We start from the raw sequence: 22,669 nt of genomic DNA, 5'->3' as shown, positions 1-22,669 counted from the left end.
TGTCAATTTCTTGTGACATTTTTGTGACATTTTTGTCAATTTTTCATCAATGTTTTCTCACTTTTTTGTCACATTTCCCTCATTGTTTTCGTCTCAGTTTTGTTGCTATTTTCACACCTTTTTTCCAGAAGCTTTTGGACTGGGGTAAAGCCAAACTGGAGAAAATGTGCTCGGTTCAGGTGGGAGTTAAGGGGTTAAACATGTAGAAGCTTGTTGCTGTGATTACCCGATGTAGTGATGTAGTAGAACAATACATAAAATATACATATATATTTTTTGTCTCTCTCCAGGTTCCGGTCTGTTCCAGGTCCTTTTCTCTGTTTCGCAGCAGGACTTACTGACCAGGTTGATGCTGTTCGGCAGCGCAGCCACAGTGGACGCAGTTTGTAATCTGAACAACTGGGGGCGCTGCTCCATCCCCGTCCACTCCCTGCAGGTATGGCGTCTCCTCCATCTTTGTTAGTGCCACGGTAATCGATTTTGGGTTCAAACTGTCAACTTTTTTGCCACATTCTAGTTTGAAATAAATACTGTTTGTGTAAAAGGCAGGGCTGAAGAACCGACAGCTCGACACCGTGGACTTCTACCTGAAGAGCAAAGAAAATGTCCTGAGCTCATCTGAGCAGCAAACAGGATCCGGCCTCAGCCTCACGGAAAGTAAGTCCCACTGACGACTGTTCGAGATAATCTTTGATAGTGGGGTTACATAAACATTACATAAACATTTTTTATTACCTGTTTGCTTGATGCAGGGGTGCAGCAGCTGTGCCCGGCCTTGGACCTGCTGTGTTCGGCGGTCAGAGACTCCAACAGTGAGGCCCAGAGCCGACAGTTTTCTGAACAACTGCTCAACATCACCCTGAGCTTCCTCCACTCCCAGATCAGAGCCCTGCTGTCAGACCACAACTGTAAGCTCAGGATCTTTTTCCTCACGTTATCAGATTTTTTTCCATCATTATTATTATTATTCAACTCATTTTTGTAACTTTTTTTTTTCTTTTTTTCTTTGTCAAACTTTTGTTATTTTTTTGTCATTTTTTTGTCTCATTTTGTCACACTTTTGTAATTTTTTCGTCAATTTTTTATCAAATTTTTGTCATTTCTTTGTCAATTTTTTGTCATATTTTTGTCATTTTTTTGGTCATTTTTTCGTTAATTTTTAATTTTTTTTTGTCATTTTTTGACATTTTTTTGGTCACATTTTTATCACATTTTTGTCACATTTTTGTATTTTTTCTTCAATTTCTGTGACATTTTTGTGACATCTTTGCCACTTTTTCATAAATTTTTTGTCACATTTTTGTTTTTTTTCCGTCACTTTTTTGTGAGAAAACATTGACATTGAAACCTTCTGTTATTGCATCACGGTGTGTCTGTCATGCACTTTGCTCAGGCGACAGTGCAGACGTGCGCAGCTGCGTGGACGTCCTGGATGGTTACCTGACTCAGCTGAGGTGCTTCATGAAGAGGTTCCCCTGGCCCGTGAAGATCGACTCCTCCTCAGGCTCCGGCGACTCCAGGAGTGAGGAGGGAACAGGAGACAAGTGGGACCAGCTGTCTGTACAGGTGACGCACCATTAATCACAGTTTTCAGTTTTTTCTGTGGGGCTAATGGAGCAGTCGTCCTTTATCTTTGGATGTTCAAATTACGCCCGGTGTAAAGGTTTTAAACTACCCCCCATTTCAAGCTACCCCCCCTGATTTCAGATTACCCCCCTCTCAACTGCTTTCTTCATCCATAAGATACCTTACAGGAACCACGGTTGGAGCCGTAACCTTAAGGATAGTGGAGTTTACGAACTAAAGCTAACCTTACCTTAGCCCTAAACTTAAGGATAGTGGAGTTTACGAGCTAAAGCTAACCTTACCTTAGTCCTAACCTTAAGGATAGTGGAGTTTATGAACTAAAGCTAACCTTAGCTTAGCCCTAACCTTAAGGATAGTGGAGTTTACGAGCTAAAGCTAACCTTACCTTAGTCCTAACCTTAAGGATAGTGGAGTTTACGAGCTAAAGGTAACCTTACCTTAGCCCTAACCTTAAGGATAGTGGAGTTTACGAGCTAAAGCTAACCTTACCTTAGCCCTAACCTTAAGGATAGTGGAGTTTACGAACTAAAGCTAACCTTACCTTAGCCCTAAACTTAAGGATAGTGTTTACGAACTAAAGCTAACCTTACCTTAGCCCTAACCTTAAGGATAGTGTTTACGAACTAAAGCTAACCTTACCTTAGCCCTAAACTTAAGGATTGTGGAGTTTACGAACTAAAGCTAACCTTACCTTAGCCCTAACCTTAAGGATAGTGGAGTTTACAAACTAAAACTAACCTTACCTTAGCTCTAAACTTAAGGATAGTGGAGTTTACAAACTAAAGCTAACCTTACCTTAGCCCTAAACTTAAGGATAGTGGAGTTTACGAACTAAAACTAACCTTACCTTAGCTCTAAACTTAAGGATAGTGGAGTTTACAAACTAAAGCTAACCTTACCTTAGCTCTAAACTTAAGGATAGTGGAGTTTACAAACTAAAGCTAACCTTACCTTAGCCCTAAACTTAAGGATTGTGGAGTTTACGAACTAAAGCTAACCTTACCTTAGCCCTAAACTTAAGGATTGTGGAGTTTACGAACTAAAGCTAACCTTACCTTAGCCCTAAACTTAAGGATTGTGGAGTTTACGAACTAAAGCTAACCTTACCTTAGCCCTAACCTTAAGGATGGTGGAGTTTACGAACTAAAACTAACCTTACCAGATGAAAAGTTACGAGTTGTAGCTATTATTAGCAATTAACATCCGGGCATTTTCTATTTAACACAAACAAACAATACATGACAAGACCTTCCGCCCATTTTGGCTCCTTGAATGTGTCGCAGTCGCACAGTTGCTAATAATCGTTTCTTTATTCACTTTTACAGGAAGTGGTCCGCACCTCTATCTTGACCAATCAGATTCCTCGAGCGCAGGAAGTGCTGAGGCGCAGGGGCCAATCGGAGCACAGGCTCGTGGCGCTGAGGAGGGAGGGGCTCGGGCAGGCTTACTCCAGTCTGCAACAACGAGACCTGCACACGGCCACCGCTCTGCTCACAAACATGGTACTGCTCTTCACCGAAACGGGCCACTCACTGTATGAAGACTTTATGGAGACGCGATCAGAGGTTCTGCTAGACTTTTTTGTTGTCGGTCCCTTTGGCTGGCTGGGTCGTAAAATGTCAGCCATTCATAGGAATTACCGGCCATTAAAAAATATATGCATAATCAATAACTATCTACATTTAGGCAGAGCTACACGAGTGCTTTAGTGGGTCCAAAAGAGGCTATTGCTAATGAAAAAATGACGTGAGAAAATGCAGCTGAAATCCAAATATAAAGTGCGCGTGGATCGATTGAGAGCGGCAGGTGTCACGCGGACGAAGCCTCATCTGCACTTTAACTCAGACAGAAAGTAGCCGATATCTATGACCCTCCTCCTCCAGGTCTGACCACATCAGCTGCTCAGCGAGGGCTGGGCTTTAACGTTACATCAGGTGTAAAATAATGATTAAGTCTGTCAAGTATTACGGAGGGGCAAATCGACTGAACATGGACCCAGCTCTGCCGCGCTCGAGAGCAGCTCCAACATCGGTAACTAAGCCGAGGCGTCTGCGCAGACTGACCGAGGGAAGCGCCTCTAAACCCGGCCACTCTCTGAGCGGCTCCAACACCGGTAACTGAGCCGAGGCGTCTGCGCAGACTGACCGAGGGAAGCGCCTCTAAACCCGGCCACTCTCTCAGCGGCTCCAACACCGGTAACTGAGCCGAGGCGTCTGCGCAGACTGACCGAGGGAAGCGCCTCTAAACCCGGCCACTCTCTGAGCGGCTCCAACACCGGTAACTGAGCCGAGGCGTCTGCGCAGACTGAGGGAAGCGCCTCTAAACCCGGCCACTCTCTGAGGGGCTCCAACACCGGTAACTGAGCCGAGGCGTCTGCGCAGACTGACCGAGGGAAGCGCCTCTAAACCCGGCTACTCTCTGAGCGGCTCCAACACCGGTAACTAAGCTGAGGCGTCTGCGCAGACTGACCGAGGGAGGCGCCTCTAAACCCGGCCACTCTCTGAGCGGCTCCAACACCGGTCACTAAACCGAGGCGTCTGCGCAGACTGACCGAGGGAAGCGCCTCTAAACCCGGCCACTCTCTGAGCGGCTCCAACACCGGTAACTAAGTCGAGGCGTCTGCGCAGACTGACCGAGGGAAGCGCCTCTAAACCCGGCCACTCTCTGAGCGGCTCCAACACCGGTAACTAAGTCGAGGCGTCTGCGCAGACTGACCGAGGGAAGTGCCTCTAAACCCGGCCACTCTCTTAGTGGCTCCAACACCGGTAACTGAGCCGAGGCGTCTGCGCAGACTGACCGAGGGAAGCACCTCTAAACCCGGCCACTCTCTGATCGGCTCCAACACCGGTAACTGAGCCGAGGCGTCTGCGCAGACTGACCGAGGGAAGCACCTCTAAACCCGGCCACTCTCTGAGCGGCTCCAACACCGGTAACTAAGCCGAGGCGTCTGCGCAGACTGACCGAGGGAAGCGCCTCTAAACACGGCCACTCTCTGAGCGGCTCCAACACCGGTAACTGAGCCGAGGCGTCTGCGCAGACTGACCGAGGGAAGCGCCTCTAAACCCGGCCACTCTCTTAGTGGCTCCAACACCGGTAACTGAGCCGAGGCGTCTGCGCAGACTGACCGAGGGAAGCACCTCTAAACCCGGCCACTCTCTGAGCGGCTCCAACACCGGTAACTGAGCCGAGGCGTCTGCGCAGACTGACCGAGGGAAGCGCCTCTAAACCCGGCCACTCTCCCAGGAAGAGCCAGTGCGGCACAGCGCGTCAGTCTGACTGACCACACGCTCGTTTAAAGAATATCCTAATCAAAAGTATTGCTGAGTTCTTAACACACTTTTATAAAAGTAAAAGTACCTGTAGTTCACTGTTTTCTTGGAAAATGTGACGAAGCACGAAGAGAAAATCCTTTCATTTCCAGCGTGACGATGGCGCTTCAACTGCGCTTTATAAAATGGGCTTTTTGATAAAAACATTGAACCTTTCTTTAATATTTGGGGCTGTCTCAAAAACACTTTATGTTATGTTGTATTTAATATATTTTTCTATATGGCCTATTCTCTTCCTATTTTTCGTATCGCCTAATTCCTTCTTATAATCTATTCATTAAATTAATTAGGTGTCTTGTAGGGCTGCTCGATTATTGAAAAAATAATAATCACGATTATTTTTGTCATAATTGAAATCACGATTATTCAAACGATTATTTGTTGCCTTTAAAAAAAAAACAGCAAAAAAGTGACAAAAATCCAGCAAAGAAATGACAAAAATCCATAAAAAAAGACAAAAATCCAGCAAAAAAAAGACAAAAATCCATCAAAAAAAATGACAAAAATCCATCAAAAAAAAGACAAAAATCCATCAAAAAAGACAAAAATCCATCAAAAAAATGACAAAAATCCAGCAGAAAAAAGACAAAAATCCATCAAAAAAAAGACAAAAATCCATCAAAAAAATGACAAAAATCCATCAAAAAAATGACAAAAATCCATCAAAAAAGACAAAAATCCAGCAAAAAAGTGACAAAAATCCCGAAATTAAAAATTTGGAAAAAAAACATAAAAAAAAAAATTGGAAAAAAAAAAAAATTATAATCGATTTTTTGCGATTATGCTAATTTTGTAATCGTTTACTGTTGTAATCGAAATCGTAATCGAATTTCGATTAATTGCACAGCCCTAGTGTCTTGGGTGTTCAGGCTTTCTGGACGTGAACATAAATGTTTTTCTATGCAGTCTTTGTGCTTGAAGTGCAGCCAGACTCAGTTCCGTCTGTTTTAGGGATTCAGCGTGAAGCAGCAGCTCCACAGTATTTCCCTGTTCACGGACGACAGAGACCTCCGAGAGTTTGTGGTGAGTGGTCTGTGCGAACCATAAGCATTCTTCCAAAAGTCATTTCAGACTCATTAAAGTGCTGTCGACTCGTGGTTGTGCTTTCAGGTGGAAGAGCTTTTGAGGAGAAGTTATTTTACAGAGGAAGAAGCAAAAAGTCTGTCCTTCATCAGGGAAATGGAGAAGCTGGGTTCACTTCCCGTTATGCAGCGTCCGTTAAAGACACCGACTCCGAGGTAAAGTTGGGCTGCGTCTGAAACCATCACATTATCGCCTCTAAGCACTAACACTAGCAACTAACTCCTTTACCTTTCATGGGTCGACTGTTAGATCTGTGCAGTTAGGGAACTAGAGCTTCAGCTGCATTTTGAACAATCCGTCCGTCCTTAAACGGGGGAAAGGGAAGTGACATCACCGACAGCTGTTTTTCTTCTTCTTTAAAGTTATTGGTGGAGTGCAGGCCAAACAAAAGCGCATGTCGCCCCCTAGTGTCCAACAACAACATAGTGTCCAAACAAAGACATTTAAGGAGAAAAAAAAATCCAAATGATCCAAACATTTCCCTTTAGTGTTATTTTATTGGAGTTGAAAATTAGCACTAGCTATAAACTCTTTTTGCATCGCATAAGTAACAAGCTTGTTTTGTAGCCTACTATGTTGACTTGCAAGGTCCCTGTCAAATAAATAAATAAATAAAATGTCAACAGCTGTTTCTTAAAGCTACAGCAGCAAATGATCCATGTGGCTTAAGTTTCTACTAAATAAAAACAAAAGCATTTAATCCGTTTCCTGAGTTTCCTCTTTAACACTGACATGTGACTGAGCTGTGGGGACGACAACATGGATTTGTCACTTTTATAAAGTTTTGCTTGTGCAGAATCTTATTTTTTTATTATTATTATTTTTATTATTAAATGTGCTCCTGTCAATCAACAGTGGTTGTGCATGAATCACTCGAGGGCGGGGCCGAGTGGGGTGGGGGGGTTTGGAGCAGTGGCTTATGGGATGGCAGATAGCTCCTAATCACCGGTTAGTTAGCATCAGAGGTCCCTATGCTAAAGTGGCTATGATAGTTAGCATCAGAGGTCCCTATGCTAAAGTGGCTATGATAGTTAGCACCAGAGGTCCCTATGCTAAAGTGGCTATGATAGTTAGCACCAGAGGTCCCTATGCTAAAGTGGCTATGATAGTTAGCACCAGAGGTCCCTATGCTAAAGTGGCTATGACAGTTAGCATCAGAGGTCCCTATGCTAAAGTGGCTATGATAGTTAGCACCAGAGGTCCCTATGCTAAAGTGGCTATGATAGTTAGCACCAGAGGTCCCTTTGCTAAAGTGGCTATGATAGTTAGCATCAGAGGTCCCTATGCTAAAGTGGCTATGATAGTTAGCACCAGAGGTCCCTATGCTAAAGTGGCTATGATAGTTAGCATCAGAGGTCCCTATGCTAAAGTGGCTATGATAGTTAGCACCAGAGGTCCCTTTGCTAAAGTGGCTATGATAGTTAGCATCAGAGGTCCCTATGCTAAAGTGGCTATGATAGTTAGCATCAGAGGTCCCTATGCTAAAGTGGCTATGATAGTTAGCATCAGAGGTCCCTATGCTAAAGTGGCTATGATAGTTAGCATCGCGGCTCCTTTTCCTAACTACTTCCTAACTGACAGACCAATTCGGAAGCATCTTGTCACGGCGGACGCTGACGCACATCCGGTTTGGCGTAAGAGCTCTTACCAATCTGCTCGTTTCGGACGCAGCCCCAGAGTTTGGAAAAGAAAAACATTTGACTTCCTGCATATTGTCTAATAACGTGGTGTTTTGCAGGGCTCTACACATGGTCAACACTGCAGAGACGAGCGAAGAGGTCATCAAGGATCTCACGGTGCACAGACGGTTTGAGGATTCTGGTTTGTGGGTCACTGTGAGGCTGGACTGGGTCAAAAACTGGGACCAAAGCAGCCAGATGGAAATCTTCCTGTCCCGGCTCAGGCATTCAGGTCAGGGCTGTTACTGTATCTGTTCATGTGGGAGATTGATTCACAACAGTCTTAATTTTATGTTATATGTTAGGGCTGTGCAATTAATCGAAATTCGATGACAATTTCGATTACAACAGTAAATGATTACAAAATTAGCATAATCGCAAAAAATCGATTATAATATATATATTTTTTTTTTCTTTTTTTTTTTTTCCATTTTTTTTTCTTCTAATTTTTCATTTTTTTATTTTTTGTCACTTTTTTGCTGGATTTGTGTCTTTTATCTGCTGGATTTTTGTCACTTTTTTGATGGATTTTTGTCATTTTTTTGATGGATTTTTGTCATTTTTTGGATGGATTTTTGTCTTTTTTTTGATGGATTTTTGTCATTTTTTTTGATGGATTTTTGTCTTTTTTTGATGGATTTTTGTCTTTTTTTGGATGGATTTTTGTAATTTTTTGATGAATTTTTGTCTTTTTTTTGGATGGATTTTTGTAATTTTTTTGATGGATTTTTGTAATTTTTTTGTTTCTTTTTTTTTAATGGATTTTTGTCTTTTTTTTGATGGATTTTTGTCTTTTTTTTAATGGATTTTTGTAATTTTTTTGATGGATTTTTGTCTTTTTTTTGATGGATTTTTGTCTTTTTTTTAATGGATTTTTGTAATTTTTTTGATGGATTTTTGTAATTTTTTTGATGGATTTTTGTCTTTTTTTTGATGGATTTTTGTCATTTTTTTGATGGATTTTTGTCATTTTTTGGATGGATTTTTGTCTTTTTTTGATGGATTTTTGTCATTTTTTTTTATGGATTTTTGTCTTTTTTTGATGGATTTTTGTCTTTTTTTTGATGGATTTTTGTCTTTTTTTGATGGATTTTTGTCTTTTTTTGGATGGATTTTTGTAATTTTTTTGATGAATTTTTGTCTTTTTTTTGGATGGATTTTTGTAATTTTTTTGATGGATTTTTGTAATTTTTTTGTTTCTTTTTTTTTATGGATTTTTGTCTTTTTTTTGATGGATTTTTTTCTTTTTTTTAATGGATTTTTGTCTTTTTTTTGATGGATTTTTGTCTTTTTTTTAATGGATTTTTGTAATTTTTTTGATGGATTTTTGTAATTTTTTTGATGGATTTTTGTCTTTTTTTTGATGGATTTTTGTCATTTTTTTGATGGATTTTTGTCATTTTTTTGATGGATTTTTGTCTTTTTTTAATGGATTTTTGTCTTTTTTTTTAATGGATTTTTGTAATTTTTTTGATGGATTTTTGTAATTTTTTTGATGGATTTTTGTCATTTTTTTTGATGGATTTTTTCACTTTTTTGATGGATTTTTTTTAAAGGCAACAAATAATCGTTTGAATAATCGTGATTTCAATTATGACAAAAATAATCGTGATTATTATTTTTTCAATAATCGAGCAGCCCTATTATATGTGATGGAAATTGATGTTAGAATTTGACTTTCCTTTACTTCCTGGTTTGTTGCTGTCCTAGAGCTGACCTCCTGTGATGCTTCCGTGTTGTGGCGATACCTGACGTCTCTTCACGATGAGCAGCGTGCGGTGGAGTGGGTGGAGTGGGTGCAGAGCAGCGGCGCCCCACAGTGGCCGGAGTTAACCCCTGAACTGGTCAACAGCAGCACAGCCTGCAGCGCGTTTATGAGAGAGGACATTCTGGATCGACTGGCCAGGTGCGGAAACTTTAGTTTGAAGGACTATTAAGGATCTATTGTTGGTTTGGTCAATCTCAATAATCGTCATGGGTCTTTATAATCGCCACATCGTCCAGCTCTACTTTCTATTATCGTTTCGTACATTACGTAAACTCTAAAGGGGGGTCTGGATGTCTTCCTCCAGCAAGTTCTTAACCCCTTAACTCCCACCTGAACCGAGCACGTTTTCTCCAGTTTGGCTTTACCCCAATCCAAAAGCTTCTGGAAAAAAGCTGTGAAAATAGCAACAAAACTGAGACGAAAACAGTGATGGAAATGTGACAAAAAAAGCGAGAAAACATTGACAAAAAGTGGCGAAAAATTGATGAAAAAGTGAAAAAAATGGCACAAGAAATTGACCAAAAAAAATGACAAAAATGTGACAAAAAATGACCAAAAAAATTACAAAAGAGTGACAAAAATATGACAAAAAAAGACAAAAAAATGTGACCAAAAAATGACATAAAAAAGACAAAAAATTAGAATAAAATGACAAAAAAATGACAAAAAAAATGTGACAAAAAATGAGAAAAAAATAATGAAAAAATGATGAAAATATGACAAAAAATGACAAAAAAGACAAAAAATGACAATAAAATGACAAAAAAATTACAAAAAATTACTAAAAAGTGTCAAAAATATGTGACCAAAAAAATGATGACAAAGTGATGAAAAAATGACAAAAATGTGACAAAAAATGACATAAAAAAGACAAAAAATGACTATAAAATTACAATAAAATGACAAAAAATTACAAAAATGTGACAAAAAATTACAAAAAAGTGACAAAAATATGACAAAAAAAGACAAAAAAAATGTGACCAAAAAATGACATAAAAAAGACAAAAAATTACAATAAAATGACAAAAAAATGTGACAAAAAATGACAAAAAAATGACAAAAAATGACAATAAAATGACAAAAAAATGACAAAAAAAATGACAAAAAAGTGACAAAAATATGTGACCAAAAAAAATGACAAAAAAGACAAAAAATGACCAAAAAAATGATGACAGAATGATGAAAAAATGACAAAAATGTGACAAAAAATGACATAAAAAAAGACAAAAAATGACTATAAAATTACAATAAAATGACAAAAAATTACAAAAATGTGACAAAAAATTACAATAAAATGACAAAAAATGTGACAAAAAAATGACAAAAAAATGACAAAACACCTCATTTGAAAGATCTTAGCTTTCAAATGAGGTGTTACACTGGCCTACAGGATTTGGGTAAAGCTGAACTGGAGCAAATGCTTTCGCTTCAGGCGGGAGTTAAGAGGTTAAGCTGTAACTACTAATAAAGAATATATTGCAGTTTTAAAGTAACTTGCCCAACACTGATTCCAGGAGGGGTGTTTTCATCCCGGAGGAGCTGTGTGACTTGGAGCGTCTGTTGTGGCGCGTGGCTCAGAGCGACGGAGTCATGTCCCAGTCCAGTCTGGTCCCGCTGTACCGAGCCTCTCAGGGTCTGGACTTCCACAGCGTCTTCATCAACTTCTGTTTGGACCACGGCCTCAAGTATCTGCTCTACGCCTACCTCCAGCACTACAGGTCTGCACTTGAGTAATATTATTCTGGAGTAACACTACTACTGTCCCTCTAAAAAAACCAGCAGCTTTGAAAAATAACTAACTTTCTCCAAACTTTGAGATAGAGTTTGTTTTAAAAGTTGTTTCTCTCTTTTTTTCTAGATTGACTCCAAGAAACTGCTCTGTCTTGTCCAATCAGAACTTGTTTGTGAGCCACCCCTGGTTTGAGATGCTTGTGAAAATTCAAGAGATCACCAAAGACCTCTCAGGTGATAAACATCATTTTAAATCACAGAAATATTTCAAATGTCTTCTTAGAAAAGTTACGTGGCAAGGTTATTGTATGTGTTTACCATTTACGCAATTTAGAGTTGAGGAGCTGATGTTTCCAGATTGAGATAGACAGACATAGTTTACAGGGGAGTAGTAGTAGTCGATGCCATTACATTCAATGGGCCAAAATCAAGGCCTTAAAGGGACTAGATGCAAGTTTGTCATTTTTATACTCACTACTGCCACCTTATGTCATATGTGTTACTGCAGGTTCTATATTAAGCTCGTGCATGACGGCACTTCGGACCCAAATTAACAACTTTTTGAGTGAGAACATTTTAAAACTCTGTATAGTCCCTTTAACCTCTTAACTCCCGCCTGAACCGAGAGGATCTTTTTCCTCACGTCATCACAATCTTTTCCATATTTTTTTTGTTGGGTATTCAACTCATTTTTGTAACTTTTTTGGCATTTTTTTTTGGCATTTTTTGTCACTTTTTTGTCTTTTTTTTGGTCATTTTTTTATTTATTTTTTTGGCATTTTTTTGTCAAATTTTAATCACATTTTACTAGTTTTTTTGTCACATTTTGTCACATTTTTGTCATTTTTTTGTCATTTTTTGTCACATTTTTGTCATTTTTTGGTCAATTTTTTTTATCAAATTTTTGTCATTTTTGTCATTTTTTTGTCCCATTTTTTGTCATTTTTTAAATCATTTTTTGCCACATTTTTGTCATTTTTTCGTCCATTTTTTTTTTAAATTTCTTGTGACATTTTTGCCACTTTTCCATCAATTTTTCGTCACTTTTTTATCAAAGCTTTCTCACTTTTTTGTCACATCTTCATCATTGTTTTTGTCGCAGTTTTGTTGCTATTTTCACACCTTTTTTTCCAGAAGCTTTTGGACTGGGGTAAAGCCAAACTGGAGAAAATGCTCTCGGTTCAAGTGGGAGTCAAGGGGTTAAAAGCATATTGTTTGAGAATTATAATGAAACTAAAAAAAGCCTTAATTTGATTTGCTGCTACGTATATAAACCCTGGATTAGAAGTAAAAGACTGAGGTTAGTAGCAGTACTAAAAAAAGAAAAAGTGGATAGGGTTGCCAGGTTTTAGAGGCCTGGGGGAAAGAGGAGACTTATTGATTGATTCAGTAAGTAAAAGTAAGTGCTTCTTTTTGTCAGTGTACAACCGTTTAACGTACTTGTGTGCAGAGATGAGTCTTGTAGTGAATGAAGGGAGATGCGTTTTGCCAGACTAAATAAATAAAAACTTTCCTCTCCCCGTCAGACCCAGGGCTGCTGTTCCAGGCCAGTCTGACCAGCGCTCAGGTGCTGTTGCCGGGCAGCCAGGCCTCGCTCAGCTCCCTGCTGCTGGAGGGGCACAGTCTGCTGGCTCTGGCCTCCATCATGTTCGCCCCAGGAGGAATCGACCGGGTAAAATGACTTCAATACTAGAAATAACTCATAACTCAACATGGCAACATTTATTTGACTGTTTTTATGCAGATTTTCTATAAATATGCTCTCAATTTCAAATGGTAAAGTTGGCCCATTGAGTCACATTTTAGCCTTGTTTTGGTTTTCATTTTTGCATTTTTAAGTCCTGATATGACTAAATTTAATAAAAAGTAAACATGACTAAAACTAAAGCTCATGCAGCCCTAATTTAACCCCTTAACTCCAACCTGAACCGAGCACATTTTCTCCAGTTTGGCTTTACCCCAGTCCAAAAGCTTCTGGAAAAAAGCTGTGAAAATAGCAACAAAACTGAGACGAAAACAATGATGGAAATGTGACAAAAAAGTGACGAAAAATTGATGAAAAAGTGGCAAAAATGTCACAAGAAATTGACCAAAAAATGACCAAAAAATTACAAAAATATGACAAAAAATACAAAAATGTGGCAAAAAATGACCAACATGTAACAAAAAAATGATACAAAATTGACGAAAAAATGAAAAAAAAATTGTCAAAAATTGGACACAAACATTGACGAAAAAATGTCAAAAATGCGACAAAAAAATGACAAAAATTGAACATGAAATTGATGAAAAATGAAAAGAAAATTGACAAAATTGACCAAAAAATGACCAAAAAGTGACAAAAATTTGACAAAAATTTGACAAAAATTTGACAAAAATTTGACAAAAAAAAATACAAAAATGTGGCAAAAAATGACCAACATGTAACAAAAAAATGATACAAAATTGACGAAAAAATGAAAAAAAAGTGTCAAATGACAAAAAAATTACAAAAATTTGATGAAAATTGGACAAAAAAATTGACAAAAAATGAAAAAAAAAGTGATAAAAAATTGACGAAAAAGTGTCAAAAATGCGACAAAAAATGACAAAAATTGAACATAAAATTGATGAAAAAATAAAAAAAAAATTGACTAAAATGACAAAAAAAGTACAAAAATGTGATAAAAATTTGACCAAAAAAATTACAAAAAATTGATAAAAAAATTATGAAAATATGCAAAAATTTTGACAAAAATTACAAAAAAATTACAAAAATGTGATAAAAATTTGACAAAAATTGACAAAAAAAAATTACAAAAAAGTTACAAAAATGAGTTGATTACCCAACAAAAAAATGATGAAAAAAAAATTTGATGACGTGATTAAAAAGATCCTGTTTCAGGCGGGAGTTAAGAGGTTAACAATAGCTATAGTCGCCGGTGTTCCATGCAGTATTAAAATCTGTTGTGTGTTGTTGTGGTCAGGTCCTGGTTGAAGGCGAGAGCTCGGGCTGCTCTGAGAGGACAGTGGACCCTCAGCTCCTGAAGATGGCGCTGTCTCCTTATCCAAAACTGAAAGCTGCGCTGTTCCCATCTGGGCCCAGAGGAAACTGCCCTCCTCAGGACGTCTCTGTCTACCACCTGCTGCAGGTAAAGCCACAGTCATGTGCATTTAAGGGGAGAGATAAATCTGACCTCTGTATTTACTTCAAAGCCACTGGGGCAACGTGAAGGACGAGCTCATCTTAATCATGGTAGCACTGCTGAACTTTTGAGTGGTAGTGTTTGTAAAATTAAATATTATGTTTTGCAGTCTCTTCATCCCCTGGATCCGTCCAAACTTTTCAGCTGGCAGACGGCCAACACTCTCAACTCCGCTGGTAAGACCACAGGAAATGTTCTATTTTAAACGAGTTTCTCTTGCAAAGGAAGACCAGTAAGAAATTCTATGTGCAGAAATGTACAGCATATTTCTTCAGCCTTCTCAGTCACATTTTAATGTTTTTGGGAAAATGGGTGACTGGGACAGAAAGACTTCTAACTCCGCTACAAACAACGTAGACTCAGCGATAGTCGAGCGAGGCAGAAGGTCTCTCCTTCAGAGCTTTATCCACCCAGACAAACCACTGAAGTCAGCAGAGTTTAGGAATCCAGAACATGACTGAGGTGTGGCTGATGGATCCGTGATGCTGCTGTTGGTGAAAGATACTTCCAATATGAAACAACGTGGAGATAATCCTTCACTGTAAATATCCAACTCAAGGTCATGAACGGCATCATTCACAATAAAGTTTGTCCAAATGTTGGGAAACACAAAGCGAACGCTCCTCTGCTCAGGGACAGAAGGAAAGAGAAAGTCCTGTTACTTTAGAAACACCTTTCTCACTTTGTTCATCAAAACATCTGACAAACAAATTTAGAAAACAGAAAAACTAGACTAGATTCTGGCCTAATAATAATATCATTAAAATAATGATGATCATTAATGAGTTGTAAAGTTGACAGTGTTTTGTTTTGTTCTTGCAAACGAGTGGAAAAGCTGCTTTTATTTTTAGAAACAGTGAATGTTTAGCAGCTCAAGTATTTCAAAGCATTTTAAATACAAAAACTAAATATCTGTTGTCGATAATTGTGAGTAATTATTCAATCTCAATATTCTTATTATGGGATCAGGTTGTTCAAACTTGAATGGTTGTTAAAATGCCTGATGTGAAAAATGAAGTTCTTACATTTGTACATCCCACTGTGAAATCAGAAACAACAGTTTGACACTTGGATTTTTGTGACAGTGATTTTCTTTACAGTCCATTTATATATTACACGTTCAAAAACAGGTCTTATTTTTGAGATTTTGTGCTCTTAAAAAGGTCTTAAAAAGTCTTAAATTTGACTTGTCCGACTCTGCAGATACCCTGCTAACTGGACAGTGATACAGAAGAAAATAAATTTATACACACAAGAAAAAATCTTTATTTGGTGGAAAAATGACTTTGGCAATTATGTTCTGCAGCTGGTTTGTTAGACAGTAAGACATCCTTGTGGTTTTTCAGAGGGCGCGGAGCTGCCTCACTTCTCCAGCCCGGCTCTGGTCAGTAAGTTTGCGCTGGTGGAGAAGCTGGACTTCCTGTATTTCCTGCGTCACGGCCGACCCTCCTTCGCTTACGCCACGTTCCTCCTTCAACAGCTCCACGGCTGCGGCGACGTCAAGCTGCTGTGAGGACACTTTTGATCTTAGGGCTGCTCGATTATTGAAAAAATAGTAATCACGATTATTTTTGTCATAATTGAAATCACGATTATTCAAACGATTATTTGTTGCCTTTAAAAAAATCCATCAAAAAAGTGACAAAAATCCATCAAAAAAATGATAAAAAATACAGCAAAAAAAGACAAAAATCCATCAAAAAAATGATAAAAAATACAGCAAAAAAAGACAAAAATCCATCAAAAAAGTGACAAAAATACAGCAAAAAAATGACAAAAATCCATCAAAAAAATCCATCAAAAAAAATGATAAAAAATACAGCAAAAAAAGACAAAAATCCATCAAAAAAGTGACAAAAATCCAGCAAAAAAAAAAGACAAAAATCCAGCAAAAAAAGACAAAAATCCATTAAAAAAAAAGACAAAAATCCATCAAAAAAAGACAAAAATCCATCAAAAAAGTGACAAAAATCCATCAAAAAAAATGACAAAAATCCATCAAAAAAATGATAAAAAATACAGCAAAAAAAGACAAAAATCCATCAAAAAAATGATAAAAAATACAGCAAAAAAAGACAAAAATCCATCAAAAAAGTGACAAAAATACAGCAAAAAAATGACAAAAATCCATCAAAAAAATCCATCAAAAAAAATGATAAAAAATACAGCAAAAAAAGACAAAAATCCATCAAAAAAGTGACAAAAATCCAGCAAAAAAAAAAGACAAAAATCCAGCAAAAAAAGACAAAAATCCATAAAAAAAAAAGACAAAAATCCATCAAAAAAAGACAAAAATCCATCAAAAAAATGATAAAAAATACAGCAAAAAAAGACAAAAATCCATCAAAAAAGTGACAAAAATCCAGCAAAAAAAAGACAAAAATCCAGCAAAAAAAAGACAAAAATCCATTAAAAAAAAGACAAAAATCCAGCAGAAAAAAAGACAAAAATCCATCAAAAAAGTGACAAAAATCAAAAAATTAAAAATTAGGAAAATTTTTTGGAAATTTAAAAAAAAAAAAAGAAAATTTGAAAAAAAATAATAATAATTATAACAGATTTTTTGCGATTATGCTAATTTTGTAATCGTTTACTGTTGTAATCGAAATCGTAATCGAATTTCGATTAATTGCACAGCCCTATTTGATCTCATTCTCTTATATTCCATCACTTACTGTAAGTTTCTCTGTCCCGTTAGTCGCAGTCTGCAGCAGGCGTGGCAGCAGGTGTACCGCCTGTGCCTGGAGTGCTTTAGCGCCCCCTCTGTCGGCGCAGCGGCGGTGTGTTTCTGCGAGCTGCTCGGTTTGTGTAGCCTCCAGCTCAGAGTGGACCTCAGAGCCATGAACTGCATCCTACAACACTGGAGCCAGACGGACACGCGCTCCACCCCGGCACAGCACATGCAGACTCTGGGTAAGACGCTCAGATTCCTGCTCTCCCTGAAATCTGAGGGCATTCCCGAAACTCCACAGGCTCCAGCAGCAAACTTCATGTGTGCCCGGTCCCCATTGTTAACCTCTTACCACCCGCCTGAACCAAATGCATTCTGTCCTCTTTGGCTGTTATATAGGCCTGTGTAACACCTCATTTGAAAGCTAAGACCCACAAAACTGATCTTTTTCCTCGCAGTGTTGCTGTGTTGTGTCACCTTTTTGTTTTTGTTTTTTTGTCACATTTTGTTGAATTTTAGTCTTTTTTTTTGTTATTGTTGAATTTTTGTCACATTTTGGTTGAATTTTTCTTTTTCTTTTTTCTTTTTTTTATTTTTGTCACATTTTTTTTGTTGTTTTTTTTAATTTATTTATTTTTATTTTTGTTGATTTTTTTTATTTAGAATTTTTGTCACATTTTTGTTGATTTTTTGTCTTTTTTGTTTTTGTTGAATTTTTGTCACATTTTATTTTATTTTTTTGAATTTTTGTCACATTTTATTTTATTTTTTTGAATTATTGTCACATTTTGTCGAATTTTTTTGAAATTTTTGTCACATTTTTGTGGAATTTTTGTCACTTTTTTTTTCAATTTTTGTCACATTTTTGTTGATTTTTTGTCTTTTTTTGGTTTGTTTTTTATTTTTTGTCTTTTTTTCCGTTTTTGTTGATTTTTTTGTCACTTTTTTTATTTTTTTTATTTTTTTTATTGTCACATTTTTGTTGATTTTTTGTCACATTTTTGTTGCATTTACATCCTTGTTTTCTTCTCATTTTTTGTAGCTGTTTTGGTGCTTTTTTCCCAAGAAGCTTTTTGATTAGGGTAAAGCCAAACTGGATAAAATAGTGGCCACTATTTTAACACTCATTATGTCCCCCAGGGGTCAGTCTTGGGACCCCTCCTTTTCAACCTGTACATGCTTCCATTGGAGATAAGACAGATCCAAAACTACATTCTCCAACTAAACTCAGCAGCAGATGTTTGTAGAAACAAGTGGATCAAGACGACCTTTCACATTTCTTTTTCATTTGTTCACAGTGTCTAAAGGTCTAAAGCTGGCGGAGGCGGAGCCAGGAGCAGCGGAGGAGCTGATTGGTCACTTTGAGGCCGCCGTGTGTGACAGTCTGGAGCAGAAGGGACTGGGCAGGTGAGATGGACGTCGTAGCTTTCAACATGAGAAACGTTTTATGTTTGTTTCCCCTTTTCCGACACCTTCTCCTGCCGTCCTCAGATGCTCGTACGAGGCGGCTCTTGAGTGGTCTCTCCCGGTTCAGTTCTGCCAGATCCACGGGCTGCGGCTCAGCTCCGTGTTCCCGTCTCACTGCGCTCAGGACGGACACTTCATCCACTTCCTGCTGTTCGTCCAACTGCACAACTTCCCCCCTCAACAGGTGAACAGCTTTGTGTCATTTAGTTTTGTCAAAGCCATTTTAGTTTAACCTCTTAACTCCCGCCTGAACCGAGAGGATCTTTTTCCTCACGTCATCAGATTTTTTTTTTCATCATTTTTTTGTTTTTTGTCACATTTTTGTAATTTTTCCGTCATTTTTTCATCAAATTTTTGTCATTTTTTTGTCATTTTTTCATCACTTTTTTGCCAATGTTTTCTCACTTTTTTTTTCACATTTTTGTCATTTTTGTCACATTTTTGTCATTTTTTCGTAAATTTTTAATCACATTTTTGACAATTTTTTGTCACATTTTGTCACATTTTTGTCATTTTTTTTGGTCATTTTTTCTCACATTTTTTCACATTTTTGTCATTTTTTCGTCATTTTTTTCATCAAATTTTTGTCATTTTTTTGTCATTTTTTCATCACTTTTTTGCCAATGTTTTCTCACATTTTTTTTCACATTTTTGTCATTTTTTATCACATTTTTGAATTTTTTTTGTCACATTTTGTCACATTTTTGTCATTTTTTTTGTCATTTTTTCTCACATTTTGGTCATTTTTTTGTCAATTTTTTATCACATTTTTGAAAAAAACTTTGTCACATTTTTGTCATTTTTTGTCATTTTTTGACACATTTTTGGACACATTTTTGGACACATTTTTTGACACATTTTTTCGTAATTTTTTCATCAATTTTTTGTCATTTTTTTGTCACATTTTTTTCATTTTTTGTCAATTTTTTGTCATTTTTTCGTCAATTTTTTATCAATTTCTTGTGACATTTTTGTGACATTTTTGCCACTTTTTCATCAATTTTTCATCACTTTTTTTGCCAATGTTTTCTCACTTTTTTGTCACATTTCCATCATTGTTTTCGTCTCAATTTTGTCGCTATTTTCACACCTTTTTTCCAGAAGCTTTTGGATTGGGGTAAAGCCAAACTGGAGAAAATGTGCTCGGTTCAGGTGGGAGTTAAGGGGTTAAAGGCCCTATATACCCAAACCATGAAAGTGAGATCGCAGATTGATTTTTAAACTGTGGACCAAACTCACAAATTTCACATCTTTCAGGGAGCGATACTGTCATGGTAATCGTAATAAAAACTACTAGCCTGTTTGTTAGAGGCGGGTAGTACTTATATACTTTTACTCAAACTTTTCAACATTAAGAACAATTCAACTTCTAGCACTGCACTTCCTGAACCCACTGTATCTGTCACAGCCAACCTTTACAAGAGAGGAGAAATTCAACAACCCTGTAATATTGTAACACTGGTGTCCATGTATGCTCTCGTTGCTCTTTTGACGTTGTAAGATATTGGGTCGTCAGTCTGTCTCTCTCCGTGTGCCCAGGTGCGCTCTCTGGCCGCTGAGTTCTCGCCCACTCTGCGCTCTCACATGGCCCAGGCCTTTCAGGACCTGCAGGTGCTCAGCCCCAGGAGCAGAGAGGCAGAGGAGCAGCTGCATGGTCTGTCCACGCCAGAGGAGCAGGGCCTGACTCAGAGGTGCTGGCTTTTACATTGACTTAAGTAACTCTGCATGTTTAATGATGCTTTCACACAAGTTAACTTTACTTAACTTCTACTTTGTCATTTTTATTTATTAAGCTCCACCTTTACAATTGACTAGTTTTAACTTTTTGATGAAACTAGGGCTGTGCCGGTTTGGATTTTTTCTTACCGCTGGCGGTAATCAACAAATTCCCGCGGTTTTGCAATATACTGCTCACTGGCGTCAGAAGCGTTTCGAAGGTGGGGGGGGACACATTTGAACAGGGGAGGGGACGATCCAAGCACCTGAGCAGCTGTTCTTCTGCCAGACCTGGCGCTTTATGAAAAACTGAGTGAGTTAGTCTCTTATTATGAGATGACGCTCATGTTCACGTGATCATTTATTCAGCTTCACTGTGACCATAGCAAACAAACATCTCTGAGCTTGTATCTCACATTTCCTACAAATGCCGATCAAACTGAGTGAAAGGAGAAAGGAAGCAAACATTTACCTGTCAAATGAATTGTTCTGATATTATTTGGCTAAGTTAGAGTCCAGACAGCAGGTTTAACACGCGTGTTGACCGGTTGAACCCGGTGCAGTTTCCCCAAACTCAGGCTACATCTGCTTCATCACCCGCTTTGTAAACACATCCAAAACTAAAGTTCCTCACCTTAAAGTTACTGGTCAGGCCTTTGTACTGATGAAGAAGAGAAACACGCTGTCCACCTGCCGAGGACCGTGAAGTCCTGCTCCTCCAGGATAATCCGTGAAAAAGTCCGAAAACACGACGCCCGAGTGTCCTCGTGCTTTGGTTTGGTCAAATCTGCCAGTCCGTCCAACGATCAGCCTCTTGTCTTCGTAGTTTAGCAGTTTTTCCCCGGTTTGCAGAGCCATGTTTACATTTCAGCCACTCTGAGGTGACGGTGATGGAGCCGCATAAACACAGCTACGCAAAGCGGAGCGACGTGGCGGATAATGCCAAAATATTATTTTATGGAGGATGAAACGCGGGTCAGATGTGATTGTTCGCCCTCGCGTCGCCTCTTGAACAGGCCCAGTCTAAACTTTAAGTAAATGCTCCTGCTCATGTGCACATGGAGCTGTATCTCGTCACCCACACACTCCGCGCTCACGTAGGCCTGATGTGACTGCTGCTCCTCACCTGCTCAGGGCGGCTGGTTTTTCATTTTATTTTCACCTGTGGCTGGTCTTTTTTGAGACTTTTGTTAGTTTTTTCGTTGAGACACTTGTTCTGGTTTATTATTAGTTCCATTTATGGTTAAATTTTGTTGACTTAAAGGCACTTTTTTCTTTAATTGGCGGTGATGACTGTGAGGAACTCAGACGGTGCGTCACGTGACCGTGAACATTTTCAACCTTTCCTTCTACTTCCCACTCCTTTGTCCCGGCAGCTCTGAGCACCCGAAGGAGCTGTTCCAGGTCCTGCTTCAGAGCCAAAACGAGTCCTGCCCTTCGCGGTTTCTCCTGCAGGAGGCGCTAGTGCAACACTGCCCTACTTTGGCCGTCCTCGCTGCCTGTCATCAGGTACAGTAACTTAGACACATGAATAAAAACTGAACTCAATAAGAGAAAATAACCTCGTACATGTAACAACAGTCGATGGTCAAGCCTAGTTTTCTTGTTTAATTTCAGTCATTCACTTTATTTAACCTCTTAACTCCCGCCTGAACCGAGAGGATCTTTTTCTCACGTCATCAGACTTTTTTTCCATCATTTTTTGTTGGGTATTCAACTCATTTTTTAAACTTTTTTGTCATTTTTTGTCAAATTTTTGTCAAATGTTTGGTCAATTTTTTATAAATTTTTTGTAATTTTTTTGTCACATTTTTTTTGTCATTTTTTTGTCACAATTTTAAATTTTTTTGTCACATTTTTGTAATTTCTTGGTCAATTTTTTGTCATTTTCTGTCAATTTTTTGTTTGTTTTTTTGTCAAATTTTTATCAAATTTTTGTCAAATTTTTGTAGTTTTTTGGTCAATTTTTTGTCATTTTTTTTGTCAATTTCTTGTGACATTTTTGTGACATTTTTGCCACTTTTTCATCAATCTTTCGTCACTTTTTTGCCAATGTTTTCTCCCATTTTTGTCACATTTCCATCATTGTTTTCGTCTCAGTTTTGTTGCTATTTTCACAGCTTTTTTCCAGAAGCTTTTGGACTGGGGTAAAGCCAAACTGGAGAAAATGTGCTCGGTTCAGGTGGGAGTTAAGGGGTTAAGGATGCACAACATTAATTTATAAATTATAAATTATAAAATGCATTAAATAAATATTATATATGTAGACAGGACAGTTGCCAGTGCCTCCACATCTTAGTTGTAAATCCTTTTGAGCTGTTCTTAGGACCGGTCAGAGCTTGAATCAGTAAATACAATGCAAGATTTATTCATGAACTTAGAAATCAGTTAACATTTCACTCACACAAGATATTTAGCAACAATTATTGTATGTAATTTTTCAGTTTCTACAG

General features: G+C 38.0%; 1 protein-coding gene across 1 annotated transcript in view; it reads left to right on the top strand.

Moving 5' to 3' along the window:
* The window catches only part of spg11 (SPG11 vesicle trafficking associated, spatacsin), a 63,043-nt gene that overhangs the window by 12,377 nt on the left and 27,997 nt on the right, over positions 1-22,669 (top strand). Inside the window, exons 7-26 of the mRNA XM_079560559.1 lie at positions 291-436; positions 546-657; positions 753-908; positions 1,394-1,566; positions 2,913-3,089; positions 5,868-5,939; positions 6,027-6,154; positions 7,738-7,910; positions 9,389-9,584; positions 10,961-11,164; positions 11,305-11,411; positions 12,704-12,849; positions 14,144-14,308; positions 14,472-14,538; positions 15,709-15,871; positions 17,067-17,275; positions 18,332-18,440; positions 18,525-18,684; positions 20,040-20,191; positions 21,593-21,725. Coding sequence (XP_079416685.1) covers positions 291-436; positions 546-657; positions 753-908; positions 1,394-1,566; positions 2,913-3,089; positions 5,868-5,939; positions 6,027-6,154; positions 7,738-7,910; positions 9,389-9,584; positions 10,961-11,164; positions 11,305-11,411; positions 12,704-12,849; positions 14,144-14,308; positions 14,472-14,538; positions 15,709-15,871; positions 17,067-17,275; positions 18,332-18,440; positions 18,525-18,684; positions 20,040-20,191; positions 21,593-21,725 — 2,948 coding nt within the window. The remainder of the gene's footprint in view (positions 1-290; positions 437-545; positions 658-752; positions 909-1,393; positions 1,567-2,912; positions 3,090-5,867; positions 5,940-6,026; positions 6,155-7,737; positions 7,911-9,388; positions 9,585-10,960; positions 11,165-11,304; positions 11,412-12,703; positions 12,850-14,143; positions 14,309-14,471; positions 14,539-15,708; positions 15,872-17,066; positions 17,276-18,331; positions 18,441-18,524; positions 18,685-20,039; positions 20,192-21,592; positions 21,726-22,669) is intronic.

The sequence above is a fragment of the Gobius niger genome (assembly GCF_951799975.1).
Source record: "Gobius niger genome assembly, chromosome: 7".
Classification (NCBI taxonomy): Eukaryota; Metazoa; Chordata; class Actinopteri; order Gobiiformes; family Gobiidae; genus Gobius; species Gobius niger.
Note: the sequence above shows the minus strand (reverse complement) of the source record. Positions and strands in the feature narration are given on the sequence as shown.